The sequence below is a fragment of the Lissotriton vulgaris genome, chromosome 1_1, assembly GCF_964263255.1.
Source record: "Lissotriton vulgaris chromosome 1_1, aLisVul1.2, whole genome shotgun sequence".
NCBI lineage: Eukaryota > Metazoa > Chordata > Amphibia > Caudata > Salamandridae > Lissotriton > Lissotriton vulgaris.
This window is the reverse complement of record NC_141685.1, coordinates 1,012,834,406-1,012,854,559: the sequence shown is the minus strand read 5'-3', so window position 1 is coordinate 1,012,854,559 and position 20,154 is coordinate 1,012,834,406. Positions and strand designations below refer to the sequence as shown.

General features: G+C 44.2%; 1 protein-coding gene across 1 annotated transcript in view; it reads left to right on the top strand.

The window, feature by feature from the left end:
• NIBAN3 (niban apoptosis regulator 3) overlaps positions 1-20,154 on the top strand; it is a 118,991-nt gene that overhangs the window by 41,033 nt on the left and 57,804 nt on the right. The window contains exon 4 of the mRNA XM_086961320.1: positions 14,458-14,572. Coding sequence (XP_086817446.1) covers positions 14,458-14,572 — 115 coding nt within the window. The remainder of the gene's footprint in view (positions 1-14,457; positions 14,573-20,154) is intronic.

Here is a 20,154-nt window from a genome sequence, read left to right as displayed (position 1 = left end):
CAAAGTACATTCCAAACTTTGCGACCAGAACATATAATATGAGACAGCTGTTAAAGAACAAGACAAAGTTTGCTTGGTCGGTAGAATGTGAACAAGATTTTGAAGACATCAAAAGCTGTATTACTAATATCGCTTCTTTAAAAAGTTTTAATCCTGATGCTCAATCTATTATCACCACAGATGCCAGCATTAAAGGTTTGGGTTCGGTTTTATCCCAAGTCGGTGTGAATGGTAAGGAACAAATTGTAGCTTATGCTTCCAGGTCACTCTCGCCTACAGAGGAAAAATACTCTACTATTGAAAAAGAAACTTTGGCATGTGTATGGGCAGTTAATCACTTTAGAGCTTTTGTATGGGGTACTAAGTTTATTTTGCGCTGTGATCACAAGCCATTACTCAGAGTCCTAACTACTGAAGGTACCGTTAACACTTCAGCGAGAGTTGCCAGACTTGCTATTAAACTGCAAGATTATTGTTATAAAGTGGAATATGTGCCTGGCAAAGAGAATTGTATAGCTGATTTTCTTTCTAGAATGCCTAAGCAACTCGATGAATGTGAGGATGAATTGTGGAATTCTTTCCAGGTAGCCTATGTACAAGATATGGAAGGTGCAGGCATTTTGAAGCAGAAGTGGGTTGATGAGTATTTGAAAGATGAAGAGTTATCCTTAGTGAAATTCCATCTAGCTGGGTCCTGGCCGAGGAAAGTTGATTGCAAGCATCCCTTGAAGCCTTTTTGGGAAGTTAGATTAGACTTAAGTGTCCAAGATGGCAACATCTGGTTTGGAGAGAGAGTCATACCTCCAAAGACTTTGCGGTCGTCCATCATGGCTTTATGCCATGAGGGGCATTTTGGCATAGTCCGTTCTAAACGCACTATTAAAACCTCTTTTTGGTGGCCAGGTATGGATGCAGAAATTGATAAGTTTGTAAGGAACTGTAAGTCGTGTCAAACAGCTGACAAATCACTAGTTGTCTGTAAGCCTCCTATGGGCAACATGACTGCACCTACTTCTCCTTGGGAACATTTAGCCATTGATATCATGGGTCCAATTGGCGATGAGCAAAAATACATTTTGGTCTTAATGGATTTGTTTTCAAGGTGGCCTTTTGTAAAAGTTGTGAGTAAAGCTGATACTGCGACTGTTTTAAAATTCCTGGATACATCTTTCACTTTGGAAGGTATTCCTTCAGTTTTACTAAGTGACAATGGTGTCCAATTTACCTCTAATAAGGCAAAAGAGTATTTTGATACTCTAGGTATCAAGCACAAGACCACTGCTCTATACAACCCAAACAGTAATGGAATGGTTGAGCGCTTTAACCGTGTTATTAAAAGTACAATTCAAATGTCTGGTAAGAATAAGGAGTGGGAAGTTCAAGTTTTGAAGATGGTTTGGTCTTACAGAACCTCAATATGTGAAGCTACAGGTTTTCCTCCTTTTGTACTTATGCGTGGCAGGAATCCACGTACCAAGTTTACTCCGGGATGGTTGTTTAAGTCCAATGTGGTCAATTGGTCTGAAGATGTTGTTAAGGAAAGGAGCCAAGCTTCGCATCTTAAAAGCAAAATGTTGTATGATACAAAGCATAAGGTGAAGGATGTTAACTTGGAAGTTGGTCAATGGGTAAGAGTCAAGAAACCTTGTAAGTCTTCCAAGGAGGAAAGCAGTTTTTACGAACCTATGCAAATTGTTGAAGTTTTAAACAATTCTGTTCGTCTTTCTGATGGACGTGTTTGGAACCTCAAAAGGATTGCCAAATGTCCTCCTCCTCAAGTTGATCCTTCTTGTCAAGTTTCTTCACAGAGGTCTTCTGATTTGTTTGATTTAGAGGATTTGTTTTGTGCTAAGTCTTCTGATGCTTTCCAGACGTCTAACACTTCCAGTTGTCCTGTTTCAGATGTTTCTGGCCAGATTTCTTCTGATTTGGGTGCTTCTACTTCTTCTAGTTCTGCATGTGATGGAGAGGTTAATGTTTTTAGAAACCCTAGGCGTGAAAAAAAGCCTCCTGTTTGGTTAGCGGATTACATTTCTGAAAATTTTCCTTTGTAATGTTTTTTTTTTCTTTCACTTCAATTTCCAAATTGTTTTTTTTTTGTTAAGATGGGGGGTGGTGTCGGGCACAAGTTATAAGTTTAATTTCTATAATGTTCAAAGGGGGATGTGTTATGTTGTGTAATACAGGTATGTTGCTTTAACTATGTTCATTCTACATTCCACTCAGAGTGTTCCTACTAGTTGTATTCCAATGTGTTCAGTTACTCCTGACTGCTAACCTGTCTGGCTGTGTACCTGCTCTTCTATTATATTAAATCCACTTCCTACTTAATTGATGTGTGGTTCATCAATTTAACACTTGCTCACCAGTCTTTCCCACTTCTTGCTGTCTCTTAAGCACCCTCGCTGTCTCCTGCTCTGTGTCAACTTTGTCACTGTTCTACTTATAATCTGTTTCTCCTCTCTCACTTGCTTCCCTCACCTGATTTTCTCACCAGTTCTGTCTTTTTTCACCCTTCATTCACCTGTCCAACACCTCTTACTCCCTTGTCTGTCTTTGCCCACCTCTCTATCTCTCAGCTTTCCTCCTACACACCTGCCTCTCAGCTGTTTTTCTAACCTGCCTCTGCGTCTCTCTCTAAACTGTATAACCACTCTGTCACTATCTCACCACTCAAATGTATCCCTTTTTTCAGCTGTCACTTTCTCACTCCTCCAGCTCCCCCCATCTCTTGCTGTCTATCTAACCCGTCTCTGTATCGTGCCTCTCTTACACCCATCTTGCCTACTCTTTAAGCTGTCTCTCTTATCTTTGTCGTCATTACTTCTCCCTGCTGTCCCCGGCCTCTACTTCTCTCTCAGCAGACTCTTTTTCGTAATCTCTCACCTGTCTCCCCACTCTCTCAGCTGCATCTGCAATACTCGCCTTACATGCGCATCTCTGAGCAGTACCTTTCTTACAAGTCTCACCTACCCCCTCTGCCACTCAGTTATCTATCACCAGCTGTCCCTCTATTACTTTTCTCATATTTTTTTGTCTTCCATCTCTCTGTCTGTACACGTCTCATAATGTTACCCAGTTTCACCTGTCTTTGCCTCTCTCTGACTATCAGCTGTCTCTTTGTGTCCTATAGTTCAAGTTCAAGTTTGGCATTTATATAGCGCACTACTCACCCATAGGGTCTCAAGGCGCTTGAGGGAGGGGGGGAATTACTTATCAAATATCCAGGTTTTGAGTTGTTTTCTGAAGGAGAGGTGGTTTTGAGTAAGGCGGAGATGGGTTTGGAGGGAGTTCCAGGTTTTGGCCGCTAGGTAGGAGAGGGATCTTCCCCCCATGGTGGACCTGTGGATGCGTGGTATTGCGGCGAGGGCTTGGTTGGACGATCGGAGTTTGCGGGTGGGGGTGTAAAAGGAAAGGCGTGTGTTGAGGCATTCGGGTCCTAGATCGTATAGTGCTTTGTGGGCGTGGGTGAGGAGACGGAACGTTATTCTTTTGCTGACGGGGAGCCAGTGGAGGTCTTTTAGGTGACTGGAAATGTGAGCTCTGCGGGGGACATCTAGAATGAGTCTGGCTGAGGCGTTTTGGATACGTTGGAGTTTTTTCTGTAGTTTGGTTGTGGTTCCGGCATAAAGGGTGTTTCCGTAATCTAGTCTGCTTGTGACCAGTGCGTGTGTGACCGTCTTTCTTGTTTCGGTGGGGATCCAGCGGAAGATTTTTTTGAGCATACGTAGGATGTTGAAGCATGAGGAAGAGACGGCGTTGACTTGTCTGGTCATCGATAGGGAGGAGTCTAGGATGAAGTCCAGATTACGTGCGTGGTCCGTAGATGTGGGGGCGTTTCCCAGAGCCGGTGGCCACCATGAGTCATCCCAAGCGGAGGGGGATGATCCTAATATGAGGACTTCCGTTTTGTCCGAGTTCAGTTTAAGGCAACTGTTTCTCATCCATTCGGCCACTTCTTTCATCCCTTCGTGTAGATTGGTTTTGGCGGTGTTTGGGTATTTGGTGAGGGAGAGGATTAGCTGGGCGTCGTCTGCGTAGGAGATGATGTTGAGGTTGTGTTTGCGAACGATGGATGCGAGGGGGCTCATATATACGTTGAAGAGTGTGGGACTGAGTGATGAACCTTGTGGTACGCCGCAGATGACTTCGGTGGCCTCTGATCTGAAAGGGGGGAGGCGGACTCTTTGGGTTCTTCCGGTGAGGAACGAGATGATCCAGTCCAGTGCTTTTCCTTGAATTCCGATGCTGCTGAGGCGATGTATAAGGGTGCTATGGCAGACTGTGTCAAAAGCTGCGGAGAGGTCAAGTAGGATGAGGGCAACTGTTTCTCCATTGTCCAATAGTTTTCGGATGTCGTCTGTTGCTGCGATGAGGGCGGTCTCGGTGCTGTGTTTGGCTCGGAATCCGGATTGTGATGTGTCGAGGGATTTGTTGGATTCGAGGAAGGCGGCGAGTTGACTGTTGACAGCTTTCTCAATGACTTTGGCAGGGAATGGGAAGAGCGAGATAGGTCGGTAGTTTTTAAGTTCAGTGGGGTCTGCTGTGGGTTTCTTCAAGAGGGCGCTGAGTTCGGCGTGTTTCCAGCTTTCCGGGAAGGTAGCCGAGTTGAAGGAACAATTGATGACGTCACGAAGGTGGGGAGCGATGATGGAGTCTACTTTGTTGAAGATGTGGTGGGGACATGGGTCGGTTGGCGATCCTGAGTGGATGGAGTTCATCAGGCGGATGGTGTCTTCAGTGGTGACTGGTTTCCAGGTGCAGAGGTTGTTAGGAGGGGGATTAAGTTCCGAGGTGGGTGGGGTGGACTGGTCACCCGACTGGTTTATGAAGCTGTTATGTATGTCAGCTATTTTGTTGTGGAAGAATGAGGCTAGGGAGCCGCAGAGGTACTGGGAGGGAGTGATGTCATTGGTGCCGGCTGAGGGGTTGGTAAATTCTTTTACTATGTTGAACAGTTCCTTGCTACTGTGGGCATTGTTGTCGAGTCGATCTTTGAATGCTGTTTTCTTAGTGGAACGGATTAGTTGATGGTGTTTACGGGTGGCGTTCTTGAAAGTGGCTAGGTTTTCGGTGGTTGGGTTTCTTTTCCAGGCTTTCTCGAGGGTGCGGCATGTCTTCTTGGATTTTTTAAGTTCATCATTGAACCAGGGGGCTTTCTTGTGGTCTTGCTTGGAAGGGTTGTTTTTCATTGGTGCTAATTCGTCAGCGCTGCGGGTGATCCATTGTGCAAGGTTGGTGGCTGCTTGGTTTGGGTCTGATGAATAGGCAGGAGGGTATTGGTGGAGCGATGTGAAAAGCTGGTCGGTGGTGATTATGTTCCAGTTTCTACAGGGAATTTGTTGTGAGTGGTTGTGGGTCGTAGTCTTTTTGTAGTTGAAGTGCACGCAGCTGTGGTCTGTCCAATGGAGAGTTGTGGTGTGATTGAAGGAGATGTATTTGCTGGATGTGAAGATTGGGTCGAGCGTGTGTCCGGCACAGTGGGTGGGGGTGTCGACAAGTTGTTTGAGTCCAAGATTTGCGAGGTTGTCTAAAAGGGTGGTACTGTTGTTGTCGTTGTTCTTTTCCAGGTGGAAGTTGAGGTCGCCAAGTAGAATGTAGTCCTCGGAGGGGAGGGCGTGTGGGCGTGTGTTTATCAGTTATCGTTTTCTCTTGCCTCACTCTTTTCACATCTGTCTGTATCTCCCACACCTGTCACACCTATGTTTTTAATTCCTCTGTCTCTCTCACATATACAACCTGCACTTGTCTCTCGATCGCTGACATGTCTCTCTCCTCTCCTCTCCTCTCCTCTCCTCTCCTCTCCTCTCCTCTCCTCTCCTCTCCTCTCCTCTCCTCTCCTCTCCTCTCCCCTCCCCTCCCCTCCCCTCCCCTCCCTTCCCCTCCCTTCCCCTCCCCTCTCCTCTCCTCTCCTCTCCTCTCCTCTCCTACATGCTCTGGGGCAGCAGGGGACATAGAGACGACTTTTGCGCCTGCTCCTCTTGCAACAATAAATAATTGTTTTGCAAGTTTGTTACTTACCTCTGTAGGAGGGTTCACAAGCACAGTGCTAGGGATCTCAGGATGCAAGACAGGGATCGCCCTGGTGACTCCTAAATGGGGAACGAGGGCTACACTGTTGGGAACAGGATCTCTGGACAAGCTGTGAACTATTTAACTGCACACATCCTCTAAATGCAGACGCTGTACTATTGAAATGCATCCCTTCACATCCTCTAAATGCAGACGCTGTACTATTGAAATGCATCCCTTCACAGGCTCTAAATGCAGGCTCTGTACTATTGAAAGCATCCCTTCACATCCTCTAAACGCAGACTCTGTACTATAGCAATGCATCTGCTCACAGGCTCTAAATGCAGGCCCTGTACTATTGAAATGCATCCCTTCACAGGCTCTAAATGCAGGCCCTGTACTATTGAAATGCATCCCTTCACATCCTCTAAATGCAGGCTCTGTACTATTAAAATGCATCCCTTCACATCCTCTAAATGCAGGCTCTGTACTATACACATCTCCTCACAGGCTCTAAACACAGACTCTGTACTATTGAAACAAATCTGCTCACAGGCTCTAAATGTAGGCTCTGTACTGCTTGAATCGCATCCCCTCAAGGCTCTAAACGCAGACTCTGTACTATAGCAATGCATCTGCTCACAGGCTCTAAATGCAGGCTCTGTACTATTGAAATGCATCCCTTCACAGGCTCTAAATGCAGGCCCTGTACTATTGAAAAGCATCCCTTCATATGCTCTAAATGCAGGCTCTGTACTATTGAAACACATCCCTTCACACCCTCTAAATGCAGGCTCTGTACTATTGAAACGCATCCCTTCACAGGCTCTAAATGCAGGCTCTGTACTATTGAAACGCATCCCTTCACACCCTCTAAATGCAGGCTCTGTACTATTGAAACGCATCCCCCCACAGGCTCTAAATGCAGACTCTGTACTATTAAAACGCATCCCTTCACAGGCTCTAAATGCAGGCTCTGTACTATTGAAACGCATCCCTTTACAGGCTCTAAATGTAGGCTCTGTACTATTGAAACGCATCCCTTCACATCCTCTAAATGCAGGCTCTGTACTATTGAAATGCATCCCTTCACAGGCTCTAAAAGCAGGTTCTGTTATATTGAAACACATCCCTTCACATCCTCTAAATGCAGGCTCTGTACTATTGAAACGCATCCCTTCACAGGCTCTAAATGCAGGCTCTGTACTATAGCAATGCATCTGCTCACAGGCTTTAAATGCAGGCCCTGTACTATTGAAACGCATCCCTTCACATCCTCTAAATGCAGACTCTGTACTATTGAAACACATCTCCTCACAGGCTCTAAACACAGACTCTGTACTATTGAAACAAATCTGCTCACAGGCTCTAAATGTAGGCTCTGTACTGCTTGAATCGCATCCCCTCAAGGCTCTAAATGCAGGCTCTGTACTATTGAAATGCATCCCTTCACAGGCTCTAAATGCAGGCCCTGTACTGTTGAAATGCATCCCTTCACATCCTCTAAATGCAGGCTCTGTACTATTGAAAAGCATCCCTTCACAGGCTCTAAATGCAGGCCCTGTACTATTGAAATGCATCCCTTCACAGGCTCTAAATGCAGGCTCTGTACTATTGAAATGTATCCCTTCACAGGCTCTAAATGCAGGCCCTGTACTATTGAAATGCATCCCTTCACAGGCTCTAAATGCAGGCTCTGTACTATTGAAATGCATCCCTTCACAGGCTCTAAATGCAGGCTGTGTACTATTAAAACCAAACGCATCCCTTCACATCCTCTAAATGCAGGCTCTGTACTATTGAAACACATCCCTTCACAGGCTCTAAATGCAGGCTCTGTACTATTGAAATGCATCTCTTCACAGGCTCTAAATGCAGGCCCTGTACTATTGAAATGCATCTCTTCACAGGCTCTAAATGCAGGCCCTGTACTATTGAAATGCATCTCTTCACAGGCTCTAAATGCAGGCCCTGTACTATTGAAATGCATCCCTTCACAGACTCTAAACGCAGACTCTGTACTATTGAAACAAATCTGCTCGCAGGCTCTAAATTTAGGCTCTGTACTACTTGAATCGCATCCCCTCACTGGCTCTAAACGCAGACTCTGTACTATAGCAATGCATCTGCTCACAGGCTCTAAATGCAGGCCCTGTACTATTGAAATGCTTCCCTTCACAGACTCTAAATGCAGGCTCTGTACTATTGAAACGCATCCCTTCACATCCTCTAAATGCAGGCCCTGTACTATTGAAATGCTTCCCTTCACAGACTCTAAATGCAGGCTCTGTACTATTGAAACGCATCCCTTCACATCCTCTAAATGCAGGCCCTGTACTATTGAAATGCTTCCCTTCACAGGCTCTAAATGCAGGCTCTGTACTATTGAAATGCTTCCCTTCACAGACTCTAAACGCAGACTCTGTACTATTAAAACACATCCCCTCACAGGCTCTAAACGTAGACTCTGTACTATTGAAACGCATCCCTTCACAGGCTCTAAATGCAGGCTCTGTACTATTGAAATGCATCCCTTCACAGGCCTAAATGCAGGCTCTGTACTATTGAAATGCATCCCTTCACAGACTCTAAACGCAGACTCTGTACTATTGAAACGCATCCCTTTACATCCTCTAAATGCAGGCTCTGTACTATTGAAACACATCCCTTCACAGGCTCTAAATGCAGGCTCTGTACTATTGAAACGCATCCCTTCACATCCTCTAAATGCAGGCCCTGTACTATTGAAACGCATCACTTTACATCCTCTAAATGCAGGCTCTGTACTATTGAATCGCATCCCCTCAAGGCTCTAAACGCAGACTCTGTACTATAGCAATGCATCCGCTCACAGGCTCTAAATGCAGGCCCTGTACTATTGAAAAGCATCCCTTCACAGGCTCTAAATGCAGGCTCTGTACTATTGAAAAGCATCCCTTCACAGGCTCTAAATGCAGGCTCTGTACTATTGAAAAGCATCCCTTCACAGGCTCTAAATGCAGGCTCTGTACTATTGAAAAGCATCCCTTCACAGGCTCTAAATGCAGACTGTACTATTGAAACACATCACCTTACTGGCTCAAAACGCAGGCTCTGCACTATTGAAACACATCCCCTCACAGACTCTGTACTATTGAAACAAATCTGCTCGCAGGCTCTAAATGTAGGCTCTATACTACTTGAATCGCATCCCCTCAAGGCTCTAAACGCAGACTGTACTATTAAAACACATCCCTTCACAGGCTCTAAATGCAGCCTCTGTACTATTGAAACGCATCTCCTCACATGCTCTAAACGCAGGCTCTGTACTATAGCAATGCATCTGCTCACAGGCTCTAAATGCAGGCCCTGTACTATTGAAACGCATCCCTTCACAGGCTCTAAATGCAGGCTCTGTACTTTTGAAAAGCATCCCTTCACAGGCTCTAAATGCAGGCTCTGTACTATTGAAATGCATCCCTTCACAGGCTCTAAATGCAGGCTCTGTACTATTGAAACGCATCTCCTCACATGCTCTAAACGCAGGCTCTGTACTATAGCAATGCATCTGCTCACAGGCTCTAAATGCAGGCCCTGTACTATTGAAACGCATCCCTTCACAGGCTCTAAATGCAGGCTCTGTACTTTTGAAAAGCATCCCTTCACAGGCTCTAAATGCAGGCTCTGTACTATTGAAATGCATCCCTTCCCAGGCTCTAAATGCAGGCTCTGTACTATTGAAAAGCATCCCTTCACAGGCTCTAAATGCAGGCTCTGTACTATTGAAACGCATCTCCTCACATGCTCTAAACGCAGGCTCTGTACTATAGCAATGCATCTGCTCACAGGCTCTAAATGCAGGCCCTGTACTATTGAAAGGCATCCCTTCACAGGCTCTAAATGCAGGCTCTGTACTTTTGAAAAGCATCCCTTCACAGGCTCTAAATGCAGGCTCTGTACTATTGAAATGCATCCCTTCACAGGCTCTAAATGCAGGCTCTGTACTATTGAAAAGCATCCCTTCACAGGCTCTAAATGCAGGCTCTGTACTATTGAAATGCATCCCTTTACAGGCTCTAAATGCAGGCCCTGTACTATTGAAATGCATCCATTCACAGGCTCTAAATGCAGGCCCTGTACTATTGAAATGCATCCCTTCACAGGCTCTAAATGCAGGCTCTGTACTTTTGAAAAGCATCCCTTCACAGGCTCTAAATGCAGGCTCTGTACTATTGAAATGCATCCCTTCACAGGCTCTAAATGCAGGCTCTGTACTATTGAAACGCATCCCTTCACAGGCTCTAAATGCAGGCTCTGTACTATTGAAATGCATCCCTTCACAGGCTCTAAATGCAGGCTCTGTACTTTTGAAAAGCATCCCTTCACAGGCTCTAAATGCAGGCTCTGTACTATTGAAATGCATCCCTTCACAGGCTCTAAATGCAGGCTCTGTACTTTTGAAAAGCATCCCTTCACAGGCTCTAAATGCAGGCTCTGTACTATTGAAATGCATCCCTTCACAGGCTCTAAATGCAGGCTCTGTACTATTGAAATGCATCCCTTCACAGGCTCTAAATGCAGGCTCTGTACTATTGAAACGCATCCCTTCACAGGCTCTAAATGCCGGCTCTGTACTATTGAAATGCATCCCTTCACAGGCTCTAAATGCAGGCCCTGTACTATTGAAATGCATCCCTTCACAGGCTCTAAATGCTGGCTCTGTACTATTGAAATGCATCCCTTCACAGTCTCTAAATGCAGGCCCTGTACTATTGAAATGCATCCCTTCACAGGCTCTAAATGCAGGCCCTGTACTATTGAAACACATCCCTTCACAGGCTCTAAATGCAGGCTCTGTACTGTAGCAATGCATCCGCTCACAGGCTCTAAATGCAGGCTCTGTACTATTGAAATGCATCCCTTCACAGGCTCTAAAAGCAGGTTCTGTTATATTGAAACACATCCCTTCACAGGCTTTAATGCAGGCCCTGTACTATTGAAACGCATCCCTTCACAGGCTCTAAATGCAGGCTCTGTACTGTAGCAATGCATCTGCTCACATCCTCTAAATGCAGGCCCTGTACTATTGAAACACATCCCCCCACAGGCTCTAAATGCAGACTCTGTACTATTGAAACACATCCCTTCACATCCTCTAAATGCAGGCCCTGTACTACTGAAATGCATCCCTTCACAGGCTCTAAATGCAGGCCCTGTACTATTGAAACGCATCCCTTCACATCCTCTAAATGCAGGCCCTGTACTACTGAAATGCATCCCTTCACAGGCTCTAAATGCAGGCTCTGTACTTTTGAAAAGCATCCCTTCCCAGGCTCTAAATGCAGGCTCTGTACTATTGAAACGCATCCCTTTACAGGCTCTAAATGTAGGCTCTGTACTATTGAAACGCATCCCAGCACAGGCTCTAAATGCAGGCTCTGTACTATTGAAACGCATCCCTTTACAGGCTCTAAATGCAGGCTCTGTACTATTGAAACACATCCCAGCACAGGCTCTAAATGCAGGCTCTGTACTATTGAAACACATCCGCTCACAGGCTGTAAATGCAGGCTCTGTACTATTGAAACACATCCGCTCAGACTGTAAACGCTGGCTCTGTACTATTGAAACACATCCGCTCACAGCTGTAAATGCAGACTCTGTACTATTGAAACACATCCGCTCACAGGCTGTAAATGCAGACTCTGTACTATGGAAACATCCGCTCACAGGCTGTAAATGCAGGCTCTGTACTATTGAAACATCCGCTCACAGGCTGTAAATGCAGACTCTGTACTATTGAAACATCCGCTCACAGGCTGTAAATGCAGACTCTGTACTATTGAAACATCCACTCACATGCTGTAAATGCAGGCTCTGTACTATTGAAACATCCGCTCACAGGCTGTAAATGCAGACTCTGTACTATTGAAACATCCGCTCACAGGCTGTAAATGCAAACTCTGTACTATTGAAACATCCGCTCACAGGCTGTAAATGCAGACTCTGTACTATTGAAACATCCGCTCACAGGCTGTAAATGCAGACTCTGTACTATTGAAACATCCGCTCACAGGCTGTAAATGCAGACTCTGTACTATTGAAACATCCGCTCACAGGCTGTAAATGCAGGCTCTGTACTATTGAAACATCCGCTCACAGGCTGTAAATGCAGGCTCTGTACTATTGAAACACATCCCCTCACAGGCTCTTTGGGAAAAGGCTACACACCCTATCAGATTCCAAGCTCTGAAGTAAAGGGAAACAACTAAACACTAACTCCGAGTCTGCGTTCTGTACCACAGGGATACATTTGCACACAGGCTGTCACTGCAAGCTCTACTCTAAAGCAAAGCAGCTACACACTAGCTGGGACTGCACGCTCTATACTAAAGGGAAACAGTTGCACGCTGGCTCTTTCTGCGAGCTCTACACCAAAAGGGAGCACCCACGCTTAGACGCTGACTGTGCGCTCTGCAGTACAGGTATCCGGCTACACGCTCGGGTGTGAAGCGAAACAGCTACTCACCACTTCTGTGAGCTCTTTAGAAAGGAGAGAGCTACACCCCGGATCTGACTACACACTCTGCACTAAACTGAAGCAGCTACTCATAGGGCCAGATGCATCAAAGGGTTTTGCCCATTCTGTGTCTATGAGAAAATGTGTTTATGCATGTGGCCCATAGGCTCTGACGGTGAGCTCTATAGTAAAGGGAAGGAGCTGTACCTTGCAGTAGCCGCTGCTCAGGATCTGCAGCCGTGGAGTAGTGAGGGCGGGGATACAAAAATAAGGACAGAATTTTTTTTTAAATATGAAAGGATACTTACCTGCCCCTGCGGTCGCCACATGCTCCTCAACTCCAGGGCCGGTGCACACTGCGCAGGCTTCCAGATCGCAATCCTGATGCTGCTCTCATGCTGGGAATACTATTGGGCGGAGCAGCCAGGCTTGCCGCTCAGACAGTGCCTAGGAGCCTGTGGCTTTTCTCCACCCAGCTGTACAACAGAGACGGGTGGAGTAAAGCTAAGTGCACATGAAGGTTTGTGCACACTTAGTAGTGCCCATCACCCCTCCTCCCCGCTGTTGCACATAGAGTGCATGGCCCCACACTCACTGGCAGCCTGCAGGTAAGAAAAAAAATTAAAATGATCATAAAATTGGTTTATTATCATTTTATTTTTCATCTGTTTACATCTGCTGCCACCTAGTGGGCGACGCTCCTCCGCCATAACAGAGGCTCGCCATGGTGCAGAAGCTTTATCAATCTGTGAGCTCTGTTCTGAAGGTAAGCGGCTACTCACTGGCTCTGAAAGAGAACTCTTCCCTGAAGGGAGAGCGCTTCACAGTCACTCTGACTACGAGCTCTGTAGTGAAGGGAGACAGCCTATCAGAAAAGGTACCCCCTAACAATGCTTTTAGGTCCAAGAGTGAGGGGGGAACAACAATAACTAGAAGAGTACTCTTGTCAGACCTATATTGTTTTTCTAGTGGCCTAAGAAGGCTCTTTGCCTGGGCAATTCCACAACGTAGAATCCTTCGCACAAGAATGATGCAAAATTCATGACTTTTTATTAAAAGGTTTTTTCATGTGCAGCTACACACTGGATCTGACTCTGACCTATGTACTATTTGGTAAAAGCTATATATTGGGTAAGACTGCGGCTCTACACTCACTGCAACAACTACACATGGACTCTGACTGCAAGCTCTGTACTAAAAGGAAAAAGTGAAATATAAGATGCTAACTTTGAGCGCTGGACTAAACGTAAAGAGCTAAAACACTGTATCTGACTGTAGCAGCGCTTAATTTGAGCCGCTGGTTTCCGGTGCTCAGCCCTAGCACTACATTGCTGACACCGGCGCTTGTGACAGTCTGACATTAGGTGGCACTGTCTGGGTAATTTAGAGATGACCACAACAACAGTTAGTTATTAATTCAATGTACATTAAAATGACTATTACCTGTCGTCCAAGCCATTCTTATAGCTTTGGGAGCCTGGAATAGTCTGAAATGTCACACTTGTAGGAGTGTGATGGTTAGTAGGTATATTGTCACTATCATTGGCAGCATGGCAGGGGCAATGTGTGGTGCGAGCTGCAGTGGTCTCCTGACGCGAACCCTGGGACTTATTTTTTAGATATTAAGCACTGGACTGTAGTGAAGGGAAACAGCTAGGCTCTAAATACAAGCTGTTTCCATTGATTACCCGCAAGTTGCGTCCAAAGATGGCACTTCTCTCAACTCCCCTTAATTCTCTCTTTCCTCTCCTACTTCAATTTCAATATGTCTTTTTTTCACCTCTCTTCCAAATTCTCTTTTTTGTTTATGCATTCCTCGCTTGAAGATCTTGGATCTGCTTATCTTCTGCTTCTTGAAATGCATCAAAGGTTGCTTCAAGGATTTCCTGTGGAAAGGAAATCCCACAGCGATGCTAGGGCTTTGATTGCGTGTTTTGTATCTACAGGTCCAGGCTAAATGTGGTCGATCTAAAGCATGTTCGAGTCTCTCTGGGTACAAGCTGGCCACCTCTCTCCGGGAGTATGCGCAGCTTGTGGGAGCCTTTTCTCGGGTCCCGACAGGTAAGAAGAAAATAAGACCAACTCATCATGGGGCTTGTTGGGGCCACCAGCTGGGTCTCCTCTCCAGTGAGGTTTCCAGCATATGAGGGCAAAAGAGCAGGTGGGCTGTCTGAAAATAGTGACAGGTGGGGAAAGAAACCCCTTAGAGCAGGTCATCACATTTAGAGCCCAAGAAAAGGTTATAAAACATACAGAGCCCAACAGAAGGCCATAAAAAAAAAAACACAAGAGAAAGCCCTAAAGCAATCAAAGTCCAAGAGCAAGCTGCATTAATGCTGCAAAGCCAATACCAGTTGGAGACTTCCGATTTTGTTAGCCCAAAAAACTTTGCTTCAGCTGTCCCCTGATTAAAATTGCCACTGCTTCCATGTAAGTTAATGGAGACAATAAATTCCCCCTCTTTGCAGTCTGAAAATTGTGGCATGTATGAAGCTGTGAAAAACACAGAGCAGAGGAGAACACTGTAAAGCACACAGACCACGAGAGAAAGCCATAAAACACACAGCACCCATGAGAGCAATGTAAAACACACAACCAGTGAGAATTCATAAAACACACAGATCCCATAAGAAAGCCATAAAACACATACAAGAGAAATCAGCAAATCACACAGAGCAAACTGTAAAACACACCATAAGAAAATGGATTATTATTCAGGGTGGGTGACTAGTCAACTCAAGGAATAATCACACAACCCTTGTAAGGGTGAACCCTCAAAGTCACTAAATTAACCTGAGATCAACCCTCTGGGTGCTATGGCACAGAGCAGACAGGTTAAACTTAGTGTGAAGTATTAAGCATTACCAAAATATTAATAAAGTAAAAATGCAAAACAATAAAAACGCAAACCAAATTTGAAAAACAGTGTTAAAATTCAGCCACCGCCTGTGTAGGGCGTGCCACCGGCGGTGACGTGGGGCGGGGGAGGGGCAGGGTGGGGGGGGTTGTAAAATGCGGGAAACGGACGATTTCAGGTAAGTACCGGAAAAAAAAACGAATTTCGTTGTGCGCGCTGCATCGCCAAATGTTAATATTAACGCCTGGTGGCACGCCCCCTACACGGGCTGTGGCTGTTAATATTAATTAAACAAAATGACACAAAAATGACATACATCTATAAGAGGACCTGTAGATGTGATTTTTAAAAAAGGTTTTAGGTAGAAATAGCACAAAAAAGTACAAAGCACCAAAAGTGGATATATGATGTTACAACGCGGACTTTTACTCCGCATACCGTTACAACGCGGTTTTTACAACGCGGATACTGTAACAACGCATGTATTTACAACGCATTTTTTTACAACGCAGGTACCTTTACAACGCAGACCATTACAACGTAAGTATTGGTAAGTATATGTTAATATTAATAATATAATAGTAACTTAATTTTATGTTTGAAAGCTTTATTGAAGTAAATAATCAATCCAACAAGGTATCACCAGCATATATAAATGAGGAAGAGGGAGTATGATAAAAGGATAAAAATAAAGCTGATGGTACAAATGAGGAACAAAGCATTTTAAGCGTTTTTAAGAGGGGGGGGAAAGGAGGGAGGGAAAAAAGGGAGGGGGAGTGAGAAAAAACCTAGCAATAAGTCATAAACGGAAAATTGCAGTAATTATGAACAACAAGCATAAGAAAGTACAGTAAAGGCACCAATGACTATAAATAACGATAAATATATGATCTAAAAGGCATTAAATAACATATTATGAAGTATAAAACGGCATAAGTGAGAGAGTAAGTAAAATGAGTAGGTATTGGAGTATACTTATTCAAGGGGGCTTAAAGTTGGCAGAGGAAAATGTAGAGGGTTTGGTCTTGGCAGCTTGATCCAAATGTAAAGTTAAGGGCAACCAGTATAAGTCAACATTACGAGAGGGTTTGCACATGGCTGCGAAGGCTACGTCAAGCCTATGGGAGTGGCAGAGTAAGTTCCACCAACAGACCATGGAAAGTTTGTGTAGAGACTTCCAGTTGGAAGAAATGTGTTGGAGGGCAAGGGCAAGCATGAGGTCAAAGAGACCTCTCGAGTGTGGTGGGAGGTCAAGAGAATCAGACAGACTGCCTAGAAACACCAAGGAAGCTGAGAAAGGGATAGAGAAGTGAAAGATATGAGAAATACGGGTCCACACCTGTGTCCAGAAAAGGCGGACGGAAGGACAGAGAAAGATCTCGATTCTATATGGCCGATTTCTCTTTGGGATAAAATTTGGGCTAAATCTCTCAAAACCTCCCGCAATGCCTCTCTGACTCAATCTCTCTTTTTCTTATATCATAGACTCTACTTTTCTCCTCTTTCCCTATCCCGTTTCGTGCCCTCTTCTAGTGCTGTTTGCTGGACTTGCAAAGCTGCCAATAGTAACTTAATTTTAAAAATATAATTTAATGTAATTTTAAATAATTTAATTTCCGTTAATTATTTTAAATTTAAATTAATATTACATTATTTTTACCATGTACCCCTGTACCCCAGAAACTGAAAACTGACCCTAAACCCCAAAAATAAATTAAAGTAATTTTATGAAATATAATTTAAATTAATTATTGAAAATTAAAAAAAATATAACTTTATTTTTACCCTGTACCCCTGTACCCCAAAAACTCAAAACTGACCCTCAACCCCAAAAATAATGCAATGTAATTTAATTTAATTTATTTACTATTAAATAATTTAATTTTAAATTAAATTAAATTTATTTTTACCCTGTACCCCAAAAACTGAAAACTGACCCTAAACCCTAAAAATACCCCTTTACCCAAAAACTAAAAACTGACCCTGAACCCTAAAAATACCCCTTTACCCAAAAACTGAAAACTGACCCTGAACCCTAAAAATACCCCTTTACCCAAAAACTGAAAACTGACCCTGAACCCTAAAAATACCCCTTTACCCAAAAACTGAAAACTGACCCTGAACCCTTTATAAATAAATAAATAAATAAACCCTAAAAATACCCCTTTACCCAAAAACTGAAAACTGACCCTGAACCCTAAAAATACCCCTTTACCCAAAAACTGAAAACTGACCCTGAAACCTAAAAATACCCCTTTACCAAAAAACTGAAAACTGACCCTGAACTCTAAAAATACCCCTTTACCCAAAAACTGAAAACTGACCCTGAACCCTAAAAATACCCCTTTACCCAAAAACTGAAAACTGACCCTGAACCCTAAAAATACCCCTTTACCCAAAAACTGAAAACTGACCCTGAACCCTAAAAATACCCCTTTACCCAAAAACTGAAAACTGACCCTGAACCCTAAAAATACCCCTTTACCCAAAAACTGAAAACTGACCCTGAACCCTAAAAATACCCCTTTACCCAAAAACTGAAAACTGACCCTAAACCCTAAAAATACCCCTTTACCCAAAAACCCAAAACTGACCCTAACCCCTAAAAATACCCCTTTACCCCAAACATATAACATTTAAAAAATAACTATATACTTACCAATACTTACGTTGTAATGGTATGCGTTTTAAAGGTACCTGCGTTGTAAAAAAATGCGTTGTAAAAACATGAGTTGTATCAGTATCCGCGTTGTAATGGATGCGTTGTAACAGTAGTGCGTTGTAAAAAATGCGTTGTAACAGGTGCACACCACCAAAAGTAGTCAATGGTCACTGTAGACCAAGACCTAGGCGCATATTTACGCTGACCGCAATGGAGCATGCACGCATACACAACCCAGGTTCACCCTGATTAGAGATTTTACCTTCTGATGTAGTCATTTAAGTCCCAATCTACCATGGAGGTACACTTCTAAAGCCCCACAGGACCTTTAGAGACTCAGAGGGTGTCAGGAAAAGGCCAACAGCAGAGTCCAGTCCAGGTCGTTTGCCATTTCACAGCTGGGTACTTCCATGAAAAGGGCTCTTTTTGTTTGTTAGATCCCTGTACCATGACGAGGAGGTCAGCCTTATGACCCTTTGATTCCACTTCTTGGTCCTGGGTTCAAGAGGGAGCAGGTCTAGTTCTTCAGGGCTAATCTCAGGTGACAGAATGCAGGTCTACTCCTCTTCTGATCTTGCGCAGGCCCAGAAAGTGTTCTGAAGTGGGTGCCCGAAGGTGGCTTATTTATGTCTGTCACTAGGTAGTGGGGTGCAATGACTCCTTGGCATCCCTTAACCAATGGGGTAAATGTTCTAGGGGCCAACACTACCCACTCTGGGCATATTCAAGATGTTGAAAGGCTTCAGTCACACTCAACTTGGGCTCTGAGGGCCCAGAGGTGTGTGTGGGAAGTGTACTGTGGTAATAGCGGTGCCCCCCCACATCTAACACTAAAATCAAGTTTGCGGCGGCCACTGTACCCACAATAAATCCAGATAAGGAAACCTGACAGGAAAAAAGCAGAGTCCTTCAGCAAACAGACAGTGGATCAACAATAATTGTCTTGGCATCCTGTTCTCTCCCCATTCATGCATACCCCAAGTATTATATGTGAACCCAGCAGACTTGTCAAGCAGGATTTGACACTGTAGTGTCAAAAAGGATGAACTCAGCCGCCAGCCTGCATATTCTGTGGGTTTCCGAGGAGTCCTCCCTACCCATTCGGGTAAGCTTATGGTTTTCTCATGGAAGGCATTTCCAACCTATCCACACCTATTTAGGGCTAATTACTAACTGGGCAGTCAATGCAAATTAGCCTCCAAGAACATCGGACAGGAAAAAGGTACATTTCTAAATGCTTCTTCTCATTAATATTTAGAACAAATCCAACTTCACCCTTGAATTGGATTTTTAAAACTCATTAAAAGAATGGTTTAATAGTTTTCTAGTTTGTCCAATTCCTGAGCTAAAGTACTAGTGTTTAATATTGCTTCCCAGTTTTTCTCTATTGGACAGCCACCTTTCCCACCGTGGAAATAGCTTTTGGGTGTTAGTCATGTCACAGTAACACCAAAACGGTTTCTTTTGACAGGATGATTGCAGTTTTTACACTGATCTAGTCAAGCTATTATGGTAGGCCTGAATCCACGGTTGCACTAACACCGTAACGGATGGCACAATAGGTGCTGCGATCCACTGGTGGCATTTAACTTCCATGCCATGGGTACATTGTGTACCATATACTAGGGATCAATAGGCAAGTTATATATGCCAATTATGAGTATTCCAATTTAACCATGTTTAAAGGGGAAAGCACACACACACTTTACTAATAGTTAGCTGGGGGAAAGTACACAGAAAGGTTGATGGAGACCACACAGAAAAAGCAGATTCCCTACAGATGGTACCTATAAGAAAGCTGTAAAACAAACAGGGCTCAAAAGAAAGCTGAAAAACAAACATAGCCGTGTAAAACCCATGAAACACACAGGCCTTAACAGAAAACCTTAAAACACACAGGGTCCAGCTGAAAGCTATAACTCACACAGAGCCCAAGAGAAACCTGTAAAATACATGGCACCATGAGAAACCTGTAAAACACACAAAGTCTAAGAGAAAGCTGGAGAGTACATAGCCCACTAGAGAAAGCTATAAAACACACAGAGCATGTGAGAGAAGTGTAATACACACAGCCAGTGAGAAAGTCATAAAACACACAGGTCTGAAGAGAAAGCTGTAAAACAC